The sequence below is a fragment of the Fringilla coelebs genome (assembly GCF_963513975.1).
Source record: "Fringilla coelebs genome assembly, chromosome: 10".
NCBI lineage: Eukaryota > Metazoa > Chordata > Aves > Passeriformes > Fringillidae > Fringilla > Fringilla coelebs.
The window spans coordinates 2,668,705-2,687,426 of NC_140036.1; the positions used below are offsets into that span (position 1 = coordinate 2,668,705).

General features: G+C 43.1%; 1 protein-coding gene across 1 annotated transcript; it reads left to right on the plus strand.

The window, feature by feature from the left end:
- Positions 1 to 987: 987 nt before the first annotated feature.
- AMER3 (APC membrane recruitment protein 3) lies at positions 988 to 3,999 on the plus strand (the record flags this gene model as incomplete). The annotated part of the gene is made up of 1 exon (XM_084212545.1): positions 988 to 3,999. One exon carries the CDS (start codon positions 988 to 990, stop codon positions 3,997 to 3,999), a length of 3,012 nt encoding a protein of 1,003 aa, XP_084068671.1.
- Between the last annotated feature and the right edge of the window lie 14,723 nt (positions 4,000 to 18,722).

Consider the following 18,722-nt stretch of genomic DNA (forward strand, 5'->3'; position numbering starts at 1 on the left):
ACAGGAAGGGATCAGATCTTTCCATGAAAGAACTGCCAGAAAACTGACAGTGACATGGCTAAAATAATTAATGAATAATTAGATTTATGAAAATGTAAAACAGGTTCAATAATAAATTCCATAGGCAGAGCCTTGAACTGGCATTGATACAGGTACTAGAGTATTTTTAGAAACAGCTAATCAATGCCCAGTGCAGACTCAATATGGCAATGCCTCTGTGTGCTGCTCTGGTCTTTGTAAATTGGAGATCACACTTCTGTCATGACTAACAATGATTTTCAGTGTGGCATTTTTGATTTTTGACAATAAAAGTTGCAGTGTAGAAAATGATATATTATGCTCAGTGGGAAGCAAAAGCAGTAATTCAGTCCCTGCATGCTTCCAGGTTAGTACCAAGGTTTATGGATTTTGTATTCACAGATAAGGATTATTTTAATATAAAATGAGTGTTGTGTGTCAAAAGTCTGATCCGTTTTCTCAGGACATTCCCCAGCTTAAGTTTTTTGTCCTCTTCTAAGGTACAGATCTATGAACTGCTGCCTACCTGATACACACATTCATATGTTGAACTTCCTCAGGCATTGCTTTTCACTGATGCATTTTCTACCTTCAGAACAGGACCTTTACCTTGTTAAAAGCCATCCTGAAGTCATAATCCTCAATGCAAATCTATTTCTATTTCTCAATGCAAATTTATTTCTATCAAACAAAATGTTCAGTGAGCCTCAACTACCAACCCATGATGTGCACTGTTTTCTCCATGTTGACTCTTTCAGCCAACACACCTTTAGTTTCACTCAGTCTGTTTCTCATGCAGTACCATGACTCAATGATGGAAATGTCTGATGGCAGAGAAGCTCAATTTTATAATGGCTAAAAACCCTTCCTTTGTTCTCCATTTGCTTTCTAAATTTACTAGTGCTACCCACCAACCTCACAATAGTTGTTCTGCTGTTTTCTTTACAGAAACAGATGTGAGGAAGCAGTATGGAGCTCAAGAGAGGAAAGACCTTCATAAAATCCAGTGTGCAACATGAGAAGGTGCCACCAGTGCATGCAGCTCCTACCAACAAAGATGAGATGGGCAAAGACAAAAAGGCAGCTCTGGAGGGAAACCAAAGTGTGGCCGAAGTCCAGCTGGCATGTTTGGCCACACACAAGAACTACAGATTTTCTACCAGAGCAGCAAGGAGTGGAGCTGGTGGTCACAACCTGGAAAAATCATCTGGCTCCTCCTACAAGCTTGTAAGGAAGAGTAAAACCCATGACTGCGTTGCTGAGGCAGACAAAACAGAGAGCTGCAGCCCCAGCAGCAGGGCCTGTGAGGAGGGTTTTGTTGGAAAGGGCAAGGGCCGACTTGTCAATAGCATCAGCTTTTCAGGGATGTCCAGCTCCAGCAGTAAGAAGGAGTGTGTGGTCAGCCCCAGCCAGTCTGCCTGCAGCAGTCAGATGATTGATTACAGGAACTTTGTGCCACAGATGCCTTTTGTACCAGCTGTCGCAAAAACCATCCCCAGGAAGAGGATTTCCCTCAAGAGATCTAAGAAAGGGCTCAGAGATATATTTCATTTAAGAAAAAATAAACCAGACAGCCTCTCATTTCTGCTGGAGAAGGACAAGAACCTGTCCTCTCCAGGCTGCAAGAGTGAGTTGTCTGGACGTCTTGCAAAGTATCTTTTCAAAACTGGAGAAGCTTGTGCAGCTGATTGCTTGTCACAGGACTGCTCAGACAGTGAACTGCAGTCTGACTCCTCCTACGACTACTGCAATGCCCTGTGTGAAGATGTTGCCTCCCTGAAGAGCTTTGACTCCCTCACTGGCTGTGGGGAAATCTTTGCTGATGAGAGCTCCGCTCACCTGGAGCTGGAGAGCAGCAAAGACCTTCTGCTGAGGCGAAGCAAGCACAAAGACAGTCCTGGCATGGGCTCCTTCCAAGGTGGGGTGGAGCAGCTGGCCTCTCCTGGCCAGAATGAGACAGTGGAATTTGCAAAGTTTTGGGACAACATCAACAAATCAGTAAGGCTGCATCAGAGTGCTCTGTTTGAAAAGAAGTTACTGAAGATGCCTGGTTCTGACACAGAAAAGGACAGAAGTCAGGCTGCTGTACTGGTCACAGACCCCCAGGTGTCACCTGATAAAGAAGGTGACAATTCCAAAGCCAGCTCCACAGAAACAGAAACACCGAAAAGTGAAAACCAGGAATCCACATCCACGAGTGATGAAGGCTACTATGATTCATTCTCTCCTGGACAAGATGATGAACTGAAGGAAGCCCAGACCCCTGGCGTCCCAGGCAGATTTCCAAGAGACAGCTACAGTGGAGATGCCCTTTATGAGCTCTTCTACGACCCAAATGAAGTCAAAGTAAACCCTATCCTTGATGATGACTTGTGTGCCTCTGAAAGTGTTTCAGAGCAAGCCATTGAAATCCCTTTGTCCATTTACAGCTTTCATGTTGGAGCTGAGGAGAACATGGCTTCCCAACCAACTCTAGACATCATTAGCCAGGGTTTTTTCCACAGCACATGGAAAGGCAAAGAATGTTTGCTAAAGCTCTGTGATACTGAGCTTTCACTGACCATGGGCATAATAAACTGGCTACGAAAACACTCGGGACTCATCTCCTCCCCTGACTCTCTTCAGAGTCCTCAATCACAGCCAGAAAAATCTAATGATTCATTGATCCTGCCCAGTCCCAGTCCAGAGCAGAAAGGGAGCACAGAAGCTCAGCAGGAGACAGCAGGCAAGGGTGAATCTAATACCTTTAACCTATGTGTGCCTTTGGAGGAAAGCAAACATGAAACCCAGGCCTCTTCAGCAAACATTGCTGGAAGAGACCACAGCCTGGACTCCTGCCTGAACACATCTGATCTGGATTTCCAAGGAAGAGAAGGGAGTGACCACAAGGACTTACCTGCAGTGCCTGGGACTGTGGAAACCACCAGATCATTAAGTTATGCACCACAATCACAGGTTAACAGAAACAATCTGCAGACATCTTCAACTGAGAAGGAGAAGGTAGCAATTTCCCTGGGATGTGAGACATCCAGAGATAAAAACCCACTGCCAGAAAAGCTGAACAGAGAGAGTGGCTCCCAGAGCTCTGAAAATCCTTCATTAGATGATACTCACGAAGTAGAATCATGTTACTCCTACAAGACTGCTGCGACCTCACTCCGAGATCCCCCTGAGAGGGAAGACAGAAATAAACCAATGTATCACTCCCTCTCTATTTCCTGTGACAAACCACTGCAGCCTCTAGCCCTCAATCACTTCCAGAGCTACATGAGCCCCACACCAACAGAGAGCAGCACTAACATAGTGCAGCTCTTAGAGCACTGTGTAACACAGGTGGCATCATTAAAAATCAGCTATGAAAATAAGCACCTGGAAGACAAATACATCGGGAATGAAATGAACAGTGTCATTCATAAGATGTCTCAGTACAAAAACAAGTTGTTGTTGCACAATGAATGCAGCTGCATTGCTCAAATTCCAGAATATCCCAGTATTCCTAGCACAAACCAATACAACTATGACACAAGTTTCCAGTCTAGCAGTCTTTATCACTTGAAGCAAAATGGGGAGCAAATTTGCTCTGAAGATCAGCAAAGTAGAGCAAAAATCCTAGATGAGGTTACTCAAAGCAAGATCAGTTTTGAATATGCCCAGCTGAATAATCAAGCACTCTCCTATTTAAAGGACTTTGGTCTCAGTCCAAGTGACTCTGGCCCTGAGACATCTCTTAGTAGACCAACATTTTTACCTCTCTTTAACTCTGTCTGCCCAGACATAGCTGGTACCTTGTCACAGGGCTCACACAGCACGGCTGTCTGTCTGTCCGACCCGCTGCAGCCTGAGGAGGCCAAGCAGTGCAGCCCAGGGCCCTGGAACTGTGCAGAGAGCCCCTGCCATGGCCTGGCTGCAGGGACTGCTCTGTCCCCTCTCCTAGAGGCAGTGGCCCGGGATACAGTGGTGACAGCCAGGAACCACCAGTGACACACCTGCATGGAGAAGGTGAGTGCTTGGGGGAAGGGTGAAATTAAATGTGAAATAATTCAATCTGTTCCCTTTTCACACAGGGACACTTAACAGGGGAGACTGAGGGATTCAGGGTCTGTCATTTATGCTGGGGGTCACACGAGAAAGCCAGGGATGTGCAGTGTGAAATCACAGTGCAGATGTGCCCTGTCTGCAGGTGCACAAATGTGGCGTGCTCTCAAGCACAAAGGAAAGGCCACAGTGCTGTCCTGGTGCTCCTAAGTGCACCAAAAGGATGGTCCTCCTTCTTCCAAACATGAAGTGCTCATTCAGAAGGTGCAGTTTGTCTCTGGTCAAACTGTGCCGTGGCAGAGCAAGAGCTGAAGCCAAGGCATTCTCCACATGCAGGGCTTGACAGGCTTCTCAAGAGAGGGATCACAGGGTCTGTGCTGCACCTGAAGCATTTGAGAATCCTTCAGCCACACTCACATAGCCTAGGGAGAGCCAGAATCTGCCCTGTAAGAAGGGTAAGAAACACCTTTGCTGCAAATCAGAAACAGCTGATGGAGCACGCAGTGGTTGTGCTGGTTCAGGTTTGCCTGTCACACGAGGCTTCAGGCCAGAGCAGGCACTGTCTGTACAGAGTTCTGACTCTGTGCCAGCTGAGAAATCCTCTGGCCTCCAGCTGCTGAGAGGAATTTGTTGTAGCAGTATGAAACTTGGGTAAATTCTCTGTCATTTGCCCTGCCAAATCTGACAGATTGGCTGGACTCTGCCCAGCCTTGGCCTCTGAGAAGGCCCCTTTGGAGCTGGTGGAAGACAAAGAGGAGACAAGGGCCAGGACAGAGAATTAAGGAACAGCTCACTATTGAACAGAAGGATACAGGGAACACAACATTTCTTTGGCTCTTGCTGCTCACAGCAGTGTGACTGCTTTCTGGTCATCTCTAAAGGCTTCCCAAGCAGCACAAACAGAAAAGGACAGTGTTTCTTTTCTCTCTGCATGAGGCAAGAACACCTTTCCATTTTCAAGTCTGGGTAGATTCAGCCACCTGCATTTCTATTTATGCCACTGTGAAAATGACCTTGCCCACTAACAAGGCTCCCATTGCAGACAGGGATATTTTTCAGGGGTCTGCATGAAGCTAAGGGCCAGAGACTGTCAGTCTTCCATAGCCTTAACAAACACGCTGTATAGTTATAATCTGTTCATCCATAAATTAGGTCTTTCTCAAATGAATGAAGTGGTCTTGGGTTTTTTTCCATTTTTGTTGTAAACAATGCCGCATTTGTGGTGGTTCTGCTGATTAGTAACTCACCTTCTTGTGTCACCAGGATTTTTAGCAGAACTTGCCATCCAAGGACACACCATAGTCCTTAGAACTACTCATCTCTTTTAGATATTTCTGAAATTATAAACTGAGTACAGATGAAGCAAGGTTTGTGCTTACAGCTGGTTTATGTATGGAACCAGGACTAGGCACAGCTGCTTGGGGTTAGAACAGATCAATGTATGCATTGGCCTGATATTTTTATTTTGCTGTGAATATTAATCCACAGGGTACTGCTAGGAATATTGCTGCCGTTGCAGGCTAGGCATGGAAAGAATTCTAATTTTGAGGAGTGGAATGATAGAAACAGAGAAGGGAGCTGTGTGACTGTCAGGAGTGGAGAGATTTTACACTGAACAAGATGTAACACAAGTAGACATTACTGGACCTGGGGCACATTCTTTGCATTGTATCAAGTGGCAGCTGCTGTGTGCCACCACGTGCCAGCACTGATGATACCTGCCATGGCAGGAATGTGACCAGGTCATGCTTTCACCTGAGTCCCAGAGAAAAGGCAATTCAAGCTTTTTTTCCAAGAGGGAACTGCTGATTTTTGATAAAGGTTCCTCAAAAAGTAAAATGAATGAAATTTTAGAAAATGGATGGGATTTATGTATTCATAAAGTGACTTTGAGGACTGGGCTCATTTTAAGGAATCATTTAACAGCAAAGTTGCTGTTTGTTACAATTTTTTACAGAAAAGGAATTTAGACAATAGTTAAAATGTCATTTAAAAGAACTGGCTGTGGGGACAGATACAAACACTGGTGTGTGACTGGTTTTCCTACCCGATGTTTTCTTGCCTGCCCACATAAACAGACGGCCTACAGGTTTGCCAGAAATTTTCAATCTTTGTGAAGATGACTCAGGAGCTTTGCCTCCGTCGTGGGGGTGGCAGAGCAGGAGAGGCAGTGTACAAACATGGTGTCACCTCAGAATCCATGGAGACAGACAGCCCTGAGAAACACTCCTACGCTGGACATGACTGTGCAAACTGCGAGAGCTCAGACACAAGGAGTGCTCTAAAATGCCACACCTAGGAGCTGGGAGACAGATCCAGAGGTGGCTCCTGCTTTGTCCCTCAGGACCAATGCAGCCCCTGATCCTGCCATGGACTCCCAGGTCTGACCTGAAGGAGGTGGGAAGGTCACCTTTCTTGCCATTTGTCACAGGGCAGAGGAAAAGCCCTTATCAAAAGCCATTAAAATCTCCAGGTTTTGTCCCATCTCAACATCTCCCAGGACCCACAGTGAAAACAAGCCCAATCTCTCTGCTCCAAAAGGTGTCCAGGGCTCCCCTGGGCCATGCCTGGTCTCTAGGGCTTTGCTACCCTGACAAGCACAGACACAGGACTGTGATGAAGAATGGTACAAGAAATGTCAGTCACAGCTCCTCTTCTGTTCCTCCCTTCCCTGGCCTTTTAGAGAGGCCCTACAAATGCCTTGTATCTCAGCTCACCAGGAGCCCCAGGATTCCTCACATGGGAATATGGAAGGTCTATGTAGAAAGTGAGAATTACGGATAAAAAATGCAATGAAAAGTATAATTTTCATTCTTCAATATCTAAAGATTAGGACTTAACAGTGAACACAGTCCAACCCCTGAATACAGAGAGGATTCCTAGGTCTGTACATTCATGGATCATAGAAAACAAGCTGCAGAAATTTGTGATTTTCAACACAGGCTTTTCATCAGGAAATTTCATTTTCAGAAAGGAAGCACAGTCCTCAAGCAGTGCATTGGGAGGTCTTTTCCTGACTCTTAAAACCCCTGGAACTGAACAAACAGACAACACTGGATGTCATAGCAGTTGGACACGTGTAGAACAAAACACTCTCTGCAAACAGCAGCATTTCAGACCACTGAGCCATTTCTACCACTTAATGGGGTTTGAGCTGCATCTTCCATTAACTGGTAGACGTGACAGAGCAACAAAACCTCTTGTGCCCCCAACAATATGTGTTCACTTCATTCAAATGCTGAACTGCCACATTATGCACCAGTTGAAGATTTTGGATGTGTTTCAGTGATAGCCCTGAAAGGAGTGCATTGCAATAAGCTTGCCCTCAGGTCAGAAAAAAATACATAACTGTCAATCAAACAGGGATTGCTATAATAGATGGGGCAGATGTAGATAAAAGAAGACAGTATTGTATATGTGATTGCTGTTATCAAGGAACTGAGATTCAGAAGCAGATAAAATGCAGCCTAGGCACTGCAAAGTGACAGAGGAATGTGTATCTGATCCTCATCAACTGAAGGGCTACTCAAGGTTTAGGCAATTCCTGTAATGCTTTTTATTCCCTCCTGGTTCAGCTTCACTCCCTCTCTCTTAAATAAGGTTGTATGTCTCCCAGGCAGATAATTTCTGTATCTGATATGCATAGAGAAGGCAGATTTGAACCCTTGCAATATTTGGATTTGATAAAAAGGAAAAGCAGAATGAAATCTCATCTGAGTACAGGCAGTTTTCTGCTCAAATAGGGTATTATTTCTCAAAATGGTCGGAGAGATACCTTAACAGGTGAAAAAATAAAGGCAGAACCTCTGTGCATACAGCAGGAAAAATGTATGGTAGCTTTTGAAGTCTGGTGTAAGAAATCCTCCTATTTCCATGCTCCCTCCATGGCACAGTAAAGGGATGGTCTCTCCAGCTGCACATGATGAAATGTAACAAGAATACAGCACAGAGACAGCCAGCACATCTTCTGCACTGGAAATGCCTCTGGCTCTGAAATACACACCTGTATCAAGTCAGTTACCCAGAGCAAGTTGCAGTGGGTATTGAAATCTCATCTGACAGCCCACCAGCCATGCACACACACACTCCTGACCACACAAATGCATCACAAGGTACAAACGTTGTGTTTGTCACACGTGGTACCACGGAAGCAAAGAGCAGGGAGACAGAGGTGACAGGTCACTGCCTCTGCTAATACATTTGAATCTTAGTCACCATGTGCCCAGATACTTGGGCTAAATGCTAAATTAAACGATTTTCTCCTTCATTAAATGCTGTTGCTTCTGGACTTGGCTCTGTCTCACTGCACTGTCTTCATGGTACTTTGTCATCAATGATCATTCTACCCAAAATCAGAATTCTGTCATGGGAAAGAAATGTTTTTGCCAGTGTACTTGCTAGAGGAGGGTTTTTCCACAGTTATCAGCACGGATAATCTCTTAAATGCCAGATGCACTATAATGTGTTTCATTTTAAAACTGAAGGAATTGATTTGCTGCTTTACCCGCTATTGCAGCAGGATGGTTTCCATGGATACAGCCTTATAGGGACTCTATTTTCCCCCTGTTGACAACAGTACAGAAAGCTAAATTCTCATCTTCACCGCACCAGCATGAATTTGAAGCTAGGGCAATGATTCCCAAATTTAACCCTGGGAGCAGAAATTGGCTCCCTGACTCCTTTAACCTTGAATTTGAGATTTCTGAGGGGAGAGCAATGGAGGGAAAAAAGAAAAAGAACAGCAGCATGGTCTGAGGGACAGGACATGTGAAACATACAGTGCCTCTGTATGAGAAATGGGGAGAAGCCAAGGCAGAATGCAAACACACTAACTGCTCATTCAGAGGCTTAGTGTCTTGTCTGACATTAAAGTGCAAAAATATATGTCAGGTTTGGGCTACAGAAGTTTGGCTATAGAATTATGGAATTGGGCCCTTTTTGTTTAAATGAATCAGTTGTTACCATTCTGAAGAAAACCTGCTTCACTTCAGGTTGGGAAGGCATAAGAGTGGGAAGAAGGGGAAAGTGAGAGCCTTGCATCCAGAGCAGGCTGCTTCTTTCATACAGGAGAGGATCTGGCTCCCTCTGGAATACAGTCATGGAGAAACACAATGACAAGGAGATCCTCACCTTGAGAATGGGCTGTAAGACTCTGATGGCATTTATACTCACAAGCCAGCTAGTAAAAAAAGAGTAGAAACCTCAGCTTTTTGGATCTCAAGTGTAAAATGTTTCGTTCCATTTCCTCCATCAGAAAATGCAGGGGGGCAGAAACAGAGGCCTCCAGAAAACTCTGCATTCTACCTTTGCCAGTGGGCTGCAGTATGTGTTTGGAAAAGGAGGGGCAGAAACAGGGGAAATGGAGAATTTAGAAATCTGAAATAATCAATCTCCTAACTTCTGGCCACCAGCACTGTCTGAGCTAGACCTTGGCTCCTTCTGGGTGTCTGGGTTTAATGCTCCCTTTTCCAAATGCCCTTAAGCATAGGAACTTCAAAGCCTTCTAATTTCTGTTTTGAACCTTTCACAGTTTAATGTCTTTAAGGCACCTCTTACAATCTTGTGTCTTTTGTGCCATACTTATCAGTTTTGCTTTGTGAAACTTAAAAAATATTCCTTTTGAATTTTCTCCTTTTCTGACATCTATTTGTTCCTAAAACAGGCACTGTCCCTTTTGTGGTCTAGCAACACTGGGGAGATTACAGACTTTTTGTGATTCAGGGCAGAGGCCATGCCTCAGTATTAAAGCCTGGGGTCTCTGTAAATGAAGACACAGTTCAGAGAAATGGAAAGCACAGAATTCCCCACCATCAGTAGATTTTCTGTATTTTTCTAAAAAAACAAAACAAAGAACCCCACCAAACAAACAAACCCAACGCAAAAGCAACAACAAGAAAACCCAAAAACTCAAACCCAAACAGATAATTTTAAATCTGGCTGAATTAAGAGCAAAAAAGTTGATCATCCAGTGAAAGGCATAAAAGACCATTGTCATGAGCACTGGAGCACTGGGAGCTGCACTGTTCTAATGAAATGCCCAAAATGAACACAGTTCCCCATCAGGTCTTATGGAAGGCTGTCCTGTTTTAAGCAAACTCTCCTATAGGTCAGTTCTTCCAGGAAGACTGGACTGTGCACATCTGTGTGACAAGTTTCTTCTGTCTCTCAATTCATGGGGACTGCATCTCTTTTACATTTGAAGGTGAGAAAGATATTCACAGTTTTTGGACAGAAATAGAGCTCAGGAGAGAGAGACACAAAGAAATGCTGTATGTTGGGGTTTTCCTGTGAAATAAGGCAATATTCTGAGCTTCTCTCTACAGCCATGTGGCAGACCTGCTCAGGGAAAGCTTAAAAGATCTTGTGGCACTTAATAACAGTGTCAGCCAGGGGTGACAATTGCACAAATGACACCAAGCTACTAGAGCCAGCAATTTCTCTCTTCCCACAATCAGCTATCCTCCATCTTGGGGTGATTATATCGTCCAAGGGGAAACTGTCAGTCTGCAGGTCAAGATACAGAAAAGATTCCTGGAGAACCATAAAAAGGAAGGTCCTCTTTGTCTTATGGAGAACAAAGAAGGGCTTTCTCTCCATCTCCTCTTCACTAGTCTTCTCCAACTTCAATACTTTACTTTCCAAATCCATTTCTTTTTCCTTCCATGACAACTTTCCATTTACCTTGCTCCAGGCAGGCTCTTCCCTATCACATGCCTGAAATTCCTTCTGCCCCCTCTTGGAGACTGAACCTACTTTAAAACTCTGTTTCCTTTCCCATATGCCTGTGAGTGAAGCTGACAATTCCTGGTAGCTCATTACCCCTACCAGACAATTCTCCCCACCCTGAAGAGCCTGGAAATGCCTCTTCAGGTAAATCCTGAATATGCCAGCCAAGCTCTGCTTAACCCCCCAGAACCTGGGTTCTGTGCTTTGCTCACACTGCACAAGTGCAGGCAGTCCCTGAAGGATGTGGGAGGATCACAACCCATGGCCAGGCAGGATTAGGGAATTTTGACACCCCCCCAACCCCTTTGTTATGTTTCTCCACCTCACAGCCAACAGAAGGGAAAAAATCAAGTCAAGGTGGCTTTGGGTCTGTGATACACAGCCAGGGAGCTGCAGAGAAATCAATGGCAGGAGAAATTTTATCTGACTTCAGTCAGATGGAGAGGGACCCTGATTTGCTGCAGGAGACATGAGGCACAAGGCTGCATCAGAAATTTTCACAGCTCCAGATTTTCAAAGAGATTGTGTCCTCTGCTTTCAGCTGCACTTTTAGGAAAAATCTGATTGGGTGTCATCCTTAATTAACCCTAGAGCAGTTGCATTTGTGTAATAAGGGAAGGTTGTATTTTACCAAAGCATCAAATGGGGCTTCTCAGCAGCAGGAAAAAAAACTGAGGAAAAGGAGCAGCTCTTCCATCTGTGTACTTTAAATAGAGGATGCTGCAATTTATGGCTCTTGGAAAAATAAAAGCTCCATTTCCTTCCTTAGCCATTCTGTCTTCTCTTGAACATACAGACAAGTAGGGTTTCACTCTGAAAAAAGCACTAAATAGACTGTTGCTATAGCAACCAACTCCCTGAAACCCATTTATAATTAAGATAGTGGTCTAACCACCCAAAAAATACATTCTGCAAAACCCCCAGGTTTGTTGCTTCCCAAATAACAACTTTGTGTGTTTTTACAGGGAGTCCATCTGATCAGGGCAAGGTTGGTTAGGTGGGATTGCAAGAGTGATTATTTCTTTGGAAGTAGTTTGCTACTGACATAGCAAAAGGATGCCAGGAAACAGCAGGGTTGCAATGCAAGGCGCTTTTTTTGGCTAGATTTCTTAAAGCTTCAATCAGTAATAAGATAGTACTTGAATCATCTCAGCTCTCAAAAGTACTCTCAACTATAATTTGTAACATTTTGAATAATACTTACAAATTTAAAAATGCCCTAATCTTTTTTTTTCACAATTCAAAAGCAGTTTTACATTAAAATCATGCACTATAACTAATTAATAATTTTTTTGCTAGAAAAAGGAATGTCAGTTTTCCCATTAGTGTTTAATAAAGGTGATGAGAGTTAAACTGTATGATTGAATGCAATCCTTGCAACATAAATTAAGAATGGATGAGGTTATTTTAAAAATGACATTTGTTGCTGAGGGTCATATAATGTGAATGACAGAAAAGTGAAAGTTTTATGAGATTTTATAGATATAAATATATGAACAGACACTTAAAAGGAAGATTTCTCTCTATTGCTCTCTTGACCTCTGAATTTCACATTTTATATTGTTAAAGATAAATAAACTGTACCCACCAGTCTCTCTAGAGACTGTAATGCCCTTGACCCACAGTGGTTCAATAAAATAGTCCTCCACTCATGCAAACATAAAATGCTGGGGCAGCTTACTGTTTCTAAAGAAAGATAGTGTCTCTTGCAGCATGTTGCAAACTTACTCAATTAAAGGGCCATTGAGGTCTTAAATATTAAAAAATAATCCAAATACAAAGCAGGCTTTGAAAAGAAGTCCAGAGCCCTGGCAACTTTCATTTAACTGAAATGAAATAAAATTAAGTCTGAATATTGAATGTTGATACTTTACTCCCATTTTCCTACTTTTTGTTTGTTTTATTGAAAAAATGTCTTTTTCTGTCTCTGTTTCCCCAATTATTTAATCAGCCATGGTTTAAAATTTTAGAGACCAGTGCTAACCTCAGAACCATGAACTGGCAAACCACTGCTCTGCAGTGTACTTTCAAAAATTCTGGATTTGATGGTCGGAAAAGAAAGGTTCCACTTTTCTAATCCCCTTCCAATAAAAGATCCTTCTTTCTAGCTTGGTTCTACCCCCTGTCAGTCACCACTGTCTGCCACACCACCATTCCCATCCTGCTGCTTCTCTTTGTGCCTTAACTGTGTTTTAGGGAAGCTGTATTTTTGTAAGGCCAAATCCTGTATCTCATTTTTAGCCTAACAACCAGTAAACACAATTAGCAATTTTTATTGATTGAAACTGATAGGATACTGCTCACATTACCTGTGGGATTTTGTCAGAAATCAATTTCACTTATTGCCATCACATGCAAGCTCATGTGAGCCACATTGTGTTCTATTTCCCAGATCAGCAGGGTGGCATTCTCCCCTGAGTGAAATGTGACCTGTGTCAGGAGGTGTGCTATCTCCCTTGATTTGATAAAGAGAAAATGAAAAAATCTGTAACTGCATTAACTATTATTGGATACTATTATTGCCTTAATCCTGAGCAGCAAAATGACCTCAGATGTGTTTTGCATTCTCTACAGACAGACAATTGAACTTCCAAGTTGCCCCCACAGGCAAAACACCAATCTCCAAAAAACAACAAACAAACAAACCCCACAACCCTAAAAACAACCCACAGCCCAGTTTGTCCATTTCTTTATCTAATGTTATACCTTACAGTCTATCAAAAGGAATGGAAAGTGAAGCAACTCGAAGGAATGTATATAATCATCTGGCTGCACATAGACTATAATTTCAATTTTTCATCTAGGGAACACAAAATCTTTTTGCTGAAAATCTTTATGCTGAAAGTCAACAGTGAATAATAAATCATTACATTTACCCATTTGATACACTTCCAGCCTTGGAGATAAATACTTGTAAGGTACAGCCAGACTCCTGCAGAATTGCCCTGTAAAAGTAGCTACTTTTAAAAAGCAGTTACTTTTCTAAAAGTGTCTAATGCCCCCTAGAACAGGCTTGGGTATTAAGGGCAGGAGAGAACCAGAGCAGCACAGCTGGGTTTCTCTTCACCTGTGCTGTGCACCAGGCAAGCCAGGAGAGAGCAATCAGCAAAGGGAGGACACAGTCCCTGCAAGCCAGCACCCCTTGGCTCGGGCAGGATGCGTGCTGTACACCAGCTGGCCCTTTTGGCAAACCAGGAGGCCATGGCCTGGATGTGGAAATGGAGGTGGTGGCCAGACCTGTGCTGAGCTGTAGTTACTGTAGCTGAGCTGACTAAGGCAGGAAGTTAAAAGAAGGTTACAACCCATGTAACCTTAAAAAGGCAATGAAGATTTATTCTGAAGTACTGTTATCTGGGAAAACTACCAGTGAAACATTGGCAGCAATCTTAGCAGCACAATTTGGCTGCAGGCCCTTCTTTGGTTTGACTTCTCAAGGTCACATACCTCTTTCCTGCATATGCCCAGGACACACACATGGCGTCTAAGACAGTTGGTCCTCCTCAGCCAACAAAACATCTGCTTTTGAGTTCCATTGATTTCTTCAAGAGTTGACAGCTCTCCATGATTTGGGCTGGGAACACCTGGATGGTGAAAAAACCAAAGAAAGTATGGGCTTTTGTGAGAGCACTGCAGTAGGACCAAACATGTTTTGCATGGAAGAGCTTCCATCTGGCCTGGCCTGTGAGAGCAGCTGAGAGCCACAAGGCAGAGTTCTGGGAGAGCAGAACCCCAGACACAGCACATTCCCACAGATCTGCATTGTGAGGCACCTTGGCCAGCCCTGTGTGTGCAGTCTGCTTAATCCTCACTCCACGGATCACGGAGCATGAACTGTCACTGCACATCCCGCCGTCCCTCTGACTCCGTGCAGGGATTTGCTGGGAAGCATTGTTCCCTACAGAGCCCAGGCCCTGCACTGCCCTTTCCCATTGCCTGTTCACAATCTGCTTCAGTGCCCAGCCATGCCATTCTGTCCATGCTGGGCTGCCTGTGGGATGGACTGGGCACGGGCTGTGGCCCAGCAATCCCAGTGCTCCAAGCAGCCCAATTGTTTCATCCCTGGGGCTGGTTCTATTAATAACTGCACTGTTAGCCACTGGCATTTCTGATGGGATGCTCCATGCCTTAAAAGAGGGAGCACTGCACGGAGCTTCCAATTAGCTGGGAAATGTTTTCTGGTTCTTTGCCTAGAAGGACAGAGACAACAGTAGCATTGTTAGCAATGAACTGCCACCTCCTAATGTTGAATTAAAAGAATTAGTGGGTTACTAAACTACTGCTGACCTTATTTTATTATTTTTCTTAATTACTCATGAAGGCTTTGAAAAATGCTATTAAAAAGATATTTAAAATTAACAGAAATTGGGAGAGAATGTTTTTAGAATAGAAGAGTTTGTGCCTTTATGGTACCAAACTATTGTTAAGTAAAAAAAGGGACAAGAATCCTAAATATGTTTTAGACTGACTTCCTCACTGTTCAGTAACAAACCTGTTCAGAAAAAACAATATTTAAAAAAAAAAATCTTCCTTTAGGCAATTGTAGACCCTGAGCATCCTTCATCAGGATATGATGCCAAATTTTCTTCCTTCTATTCATCAGACTCTGCCTCTTCGCAATCCTGTGCTATGCCCTGCTTCTGCCTCCTCTTTCAGCTTTCTTAGCCCTGGTTCCTTTCTGCAGGGAGGGGAAGAGATGCAGAACTTTCCTGCCCCCAGGAAAGAGGCTGCAGAGAGAACAGTTTGTTATCCACCTCCCTCTGTCTTTGCTTGTTTGTTGTTTGGACACTAAGCCACAAAACTTCAGGAAGGTGTTCCAAGAGGGGACTTTGAGATCATGTTCTGCTGGTTCAGCTGCTCTCCTCTTTCCTGTGTCTGTGCCTTGAAGGAGAGAGAGTGTCTCACCTTCAACCTGACCAGGAGCATTGTTGTCTCAATTCTGATTTTATTTAATCAGCTCAGGAAATCTATAGAAAGTATTCTGTTACCGAATGAGAACGTCATATGAAAATCATCCATAGCACAGGGATCAATAAACTTCCCCTAGCAGCAATTTATCACTCAGTGTATCACACAGCAATCCTCTGGGTTCTAAAACCAAGGCACAAAAATTTAAAGTGAGCACAATACAGTGAAGGATAATGGCCCACTACCAACCACTTCATAGGTGGGAAAAAATCCTACATGAAGGCAGCCTTCTCTAGCACCCAGGAAGAAAAACCTCAACTCAGTTAAGACCTAACTATTAATAAAATAAATGACACAAATACTGAAAGCCTTGTTTTACTGTGCTTTCTGAGAGGGGATTCATTACTTTTTTAGAGGAAATAGTTAATTAGTCTACAGTAACATAAATATCCAAAGCAGCATATTCAACTGAAAAATCTGCTAAGTTATTGACACACAGAATATTTGTGGTTTTGAGATATACCTGAAAAATTAATCTCAGTGAGAATAAAAAAATGTGTGTTCATCCAAAAAATCAGAAAAGTTCATCCCTGTAACTTTAATTCTTTTCGTCACATTTCTACTTGTGCGGTTCCAATATTAGAGTATTGAAAAAATAATGGGTAAAGTTCCCTTATTAGAACAATTTGCCAATATTTCAGGAGTGTTTTCAAATTTCCCTTTCATTAATTGGTAGAACTAGTATTTCCCCAGGTTTAACTGAGAAGTAGAGATTTGTCCATTGGGTTTTTATTGGGCAGTGTTGCTACTTCTGCTTCTTTAGAAAAACTCAGTTCTACTTTCATGGGACCACTATTTGATCTCTCTTCTTGAAAGTTTGAACATTTGAAATTGTTATTAGTAATAAGCTAAACTCCCTTCTACTGAACCATGCTGAAGATCAACCCAGTGTTAGTGAAAAGCAATCAATGCTGGCTAACAGCAGATCTGTTTTTGCCTCAAGGTCAGGGTTTTCTTTAAACCCATCTTCTCAAGATGGGAAAGGGTCAGTGGTGGGACTGATTTCTGGTTTGCACTCCACTGTCAAATACTTCGAATGTGGCAACTCTGAATCAGTTTATAACTTGGAATTATTTCTTAACTACATTTCTGTGAATATAAACCCCTAAGAGTATGAAGCACATTGCATGTAGGCCTTCACTGATTTCTCAAAGTCCTGTTTGTTTTGTGCCATGGGAACTAACCAAAAGCAAAATCTTTGTGTTTGTATCACAGTTCCAAGTTTGGAAAACATCTGTCTTATCAATGAAGTTTGCTTCAAAGAATAGCAAAGTATGAAGGCTTAGACTCAATTTGCAGAAAAAACCCAAAAATAAACAACAAAAAAAATGACAAGATTCTGGAATTTCTTCCTGGTAATTCACAAGGCTGATCTCACATGTTAATTCAAGAATACTTCTGAGTAATTCTGTTCTCATGAATGAGAGAGGAAGAGAGTTATTATCAGACAGATATGATAGACAGACATAGACTCCTGTCAGGGAGTTGTGGAGAGCAAGAAGGTCCCCCTGCACCTCCTCTTCTCCTGGCTGAGCCCCCTCAGCCACTCCTCATCAGACTTGTGCTCCAACTCCTTCACCAGCTCTGCTCCCGTCTCTGGACTCACTCCAGCCCCTCAATGTCTTTCCTGTTGTGAGAGGTCCAAAACTGAACCCAAGACTGGAGGTGCCTTGGCAGTGCCCAACAAGGGGGACAATCACTGCCCTGGTCCTGCTGCCACACTATTTCTGACATACAAAGGAATTGCAGTAAGCTACCTACTGGTGGAACTCAGATGTTATATGATATCACCTTCTCTTCTTCTCCAAGATTTTTTAGAAATTTTAGCTATGAAATATAGAAAACTTACTCCTGCTTACTGTGTCCTTTTAACCTCTTAAATGACTTTCTGAACAGGATGCAAATGGGAACTTGAAATAGACACAGGATTGAGTGATGATGTCTAAGTAGCCACTTTTCATCTTTTAAATAAACCAGCATGGTTGCCTACTGCATAGATAGGCTTTTACACCATAAGGGCCCTTTAGCTGATCTGCAGGAGTACAAATGCTTACTAAACACAAATTATAACTGTTTAAGTACTCTGCTTTATCAAGTAGAGTTCCTTTCCCCAGAAGGTCAGGAGCAAGAAGAATGCCATATTCAGCTGATTGTGCTGCAACTGGGCACCCTTGGACTTAATTTCCCAGATACTGCAACCCATTCTATATTTGCATCATTTAATGGCCATGCAAGTTTACAATACAACGTGTCCTAATTTTTGGACAAGGGGGGAAGGGCTACAAAACAGCCTGTGCTGGGTTATGACATGAAAACGGGTCAGTGATTCAATATTTTCTTACAAAGCACTGGGTGAGCAACAATAACTGGCAGTAAAGGTGATAGTAAGTGACAGGACAGGTTCTTAGGATTGATTAAGGACCATAAATCCCCTGGATCCTCTCTTCAAAGACTGCCAGTGTGGCAAGGGAATACTTGGGTGGCTAGGAAAAAGCATTCAACAGTATAATCAAAATCTGGCAACATCTCTGTCACACATTCATATTGGCCAATTTCCAGTTGGCAGAGCAACTCTATAGGGTCTGAAACAAGAGAGCACAGAGAAGCCTACACTGATGACTGAAAAAGAGGAATTCAAAATGACACAGAAATACTGTCTTCTCCATTCCGTGCAGTGCTGGGCATAGTTCAAGTGCTGCTGAAGAAAACTCAGCTGCACTTGTGCTCCTATCTTTTAATTTCCCTCTGGGTTGAGACTGCTTTCAGAGCAGAACCAGTAACCCCAGTAGCACCTTGCATGTTCTTCATCTTTGTCCAAGCAGGTCTGCTTGGATCCAAGATCTGTTGCTCCAATACCAGACTCCTGGTAATAACTGTAGACAAAAAGACTTCCCACAGAAATGGTGTGTTTAACTTTTAGCATTAGGAGAAAGCTTATGGTGTCCCAAGAGGAGTATGTTCAACCACAGAAGAGTTTG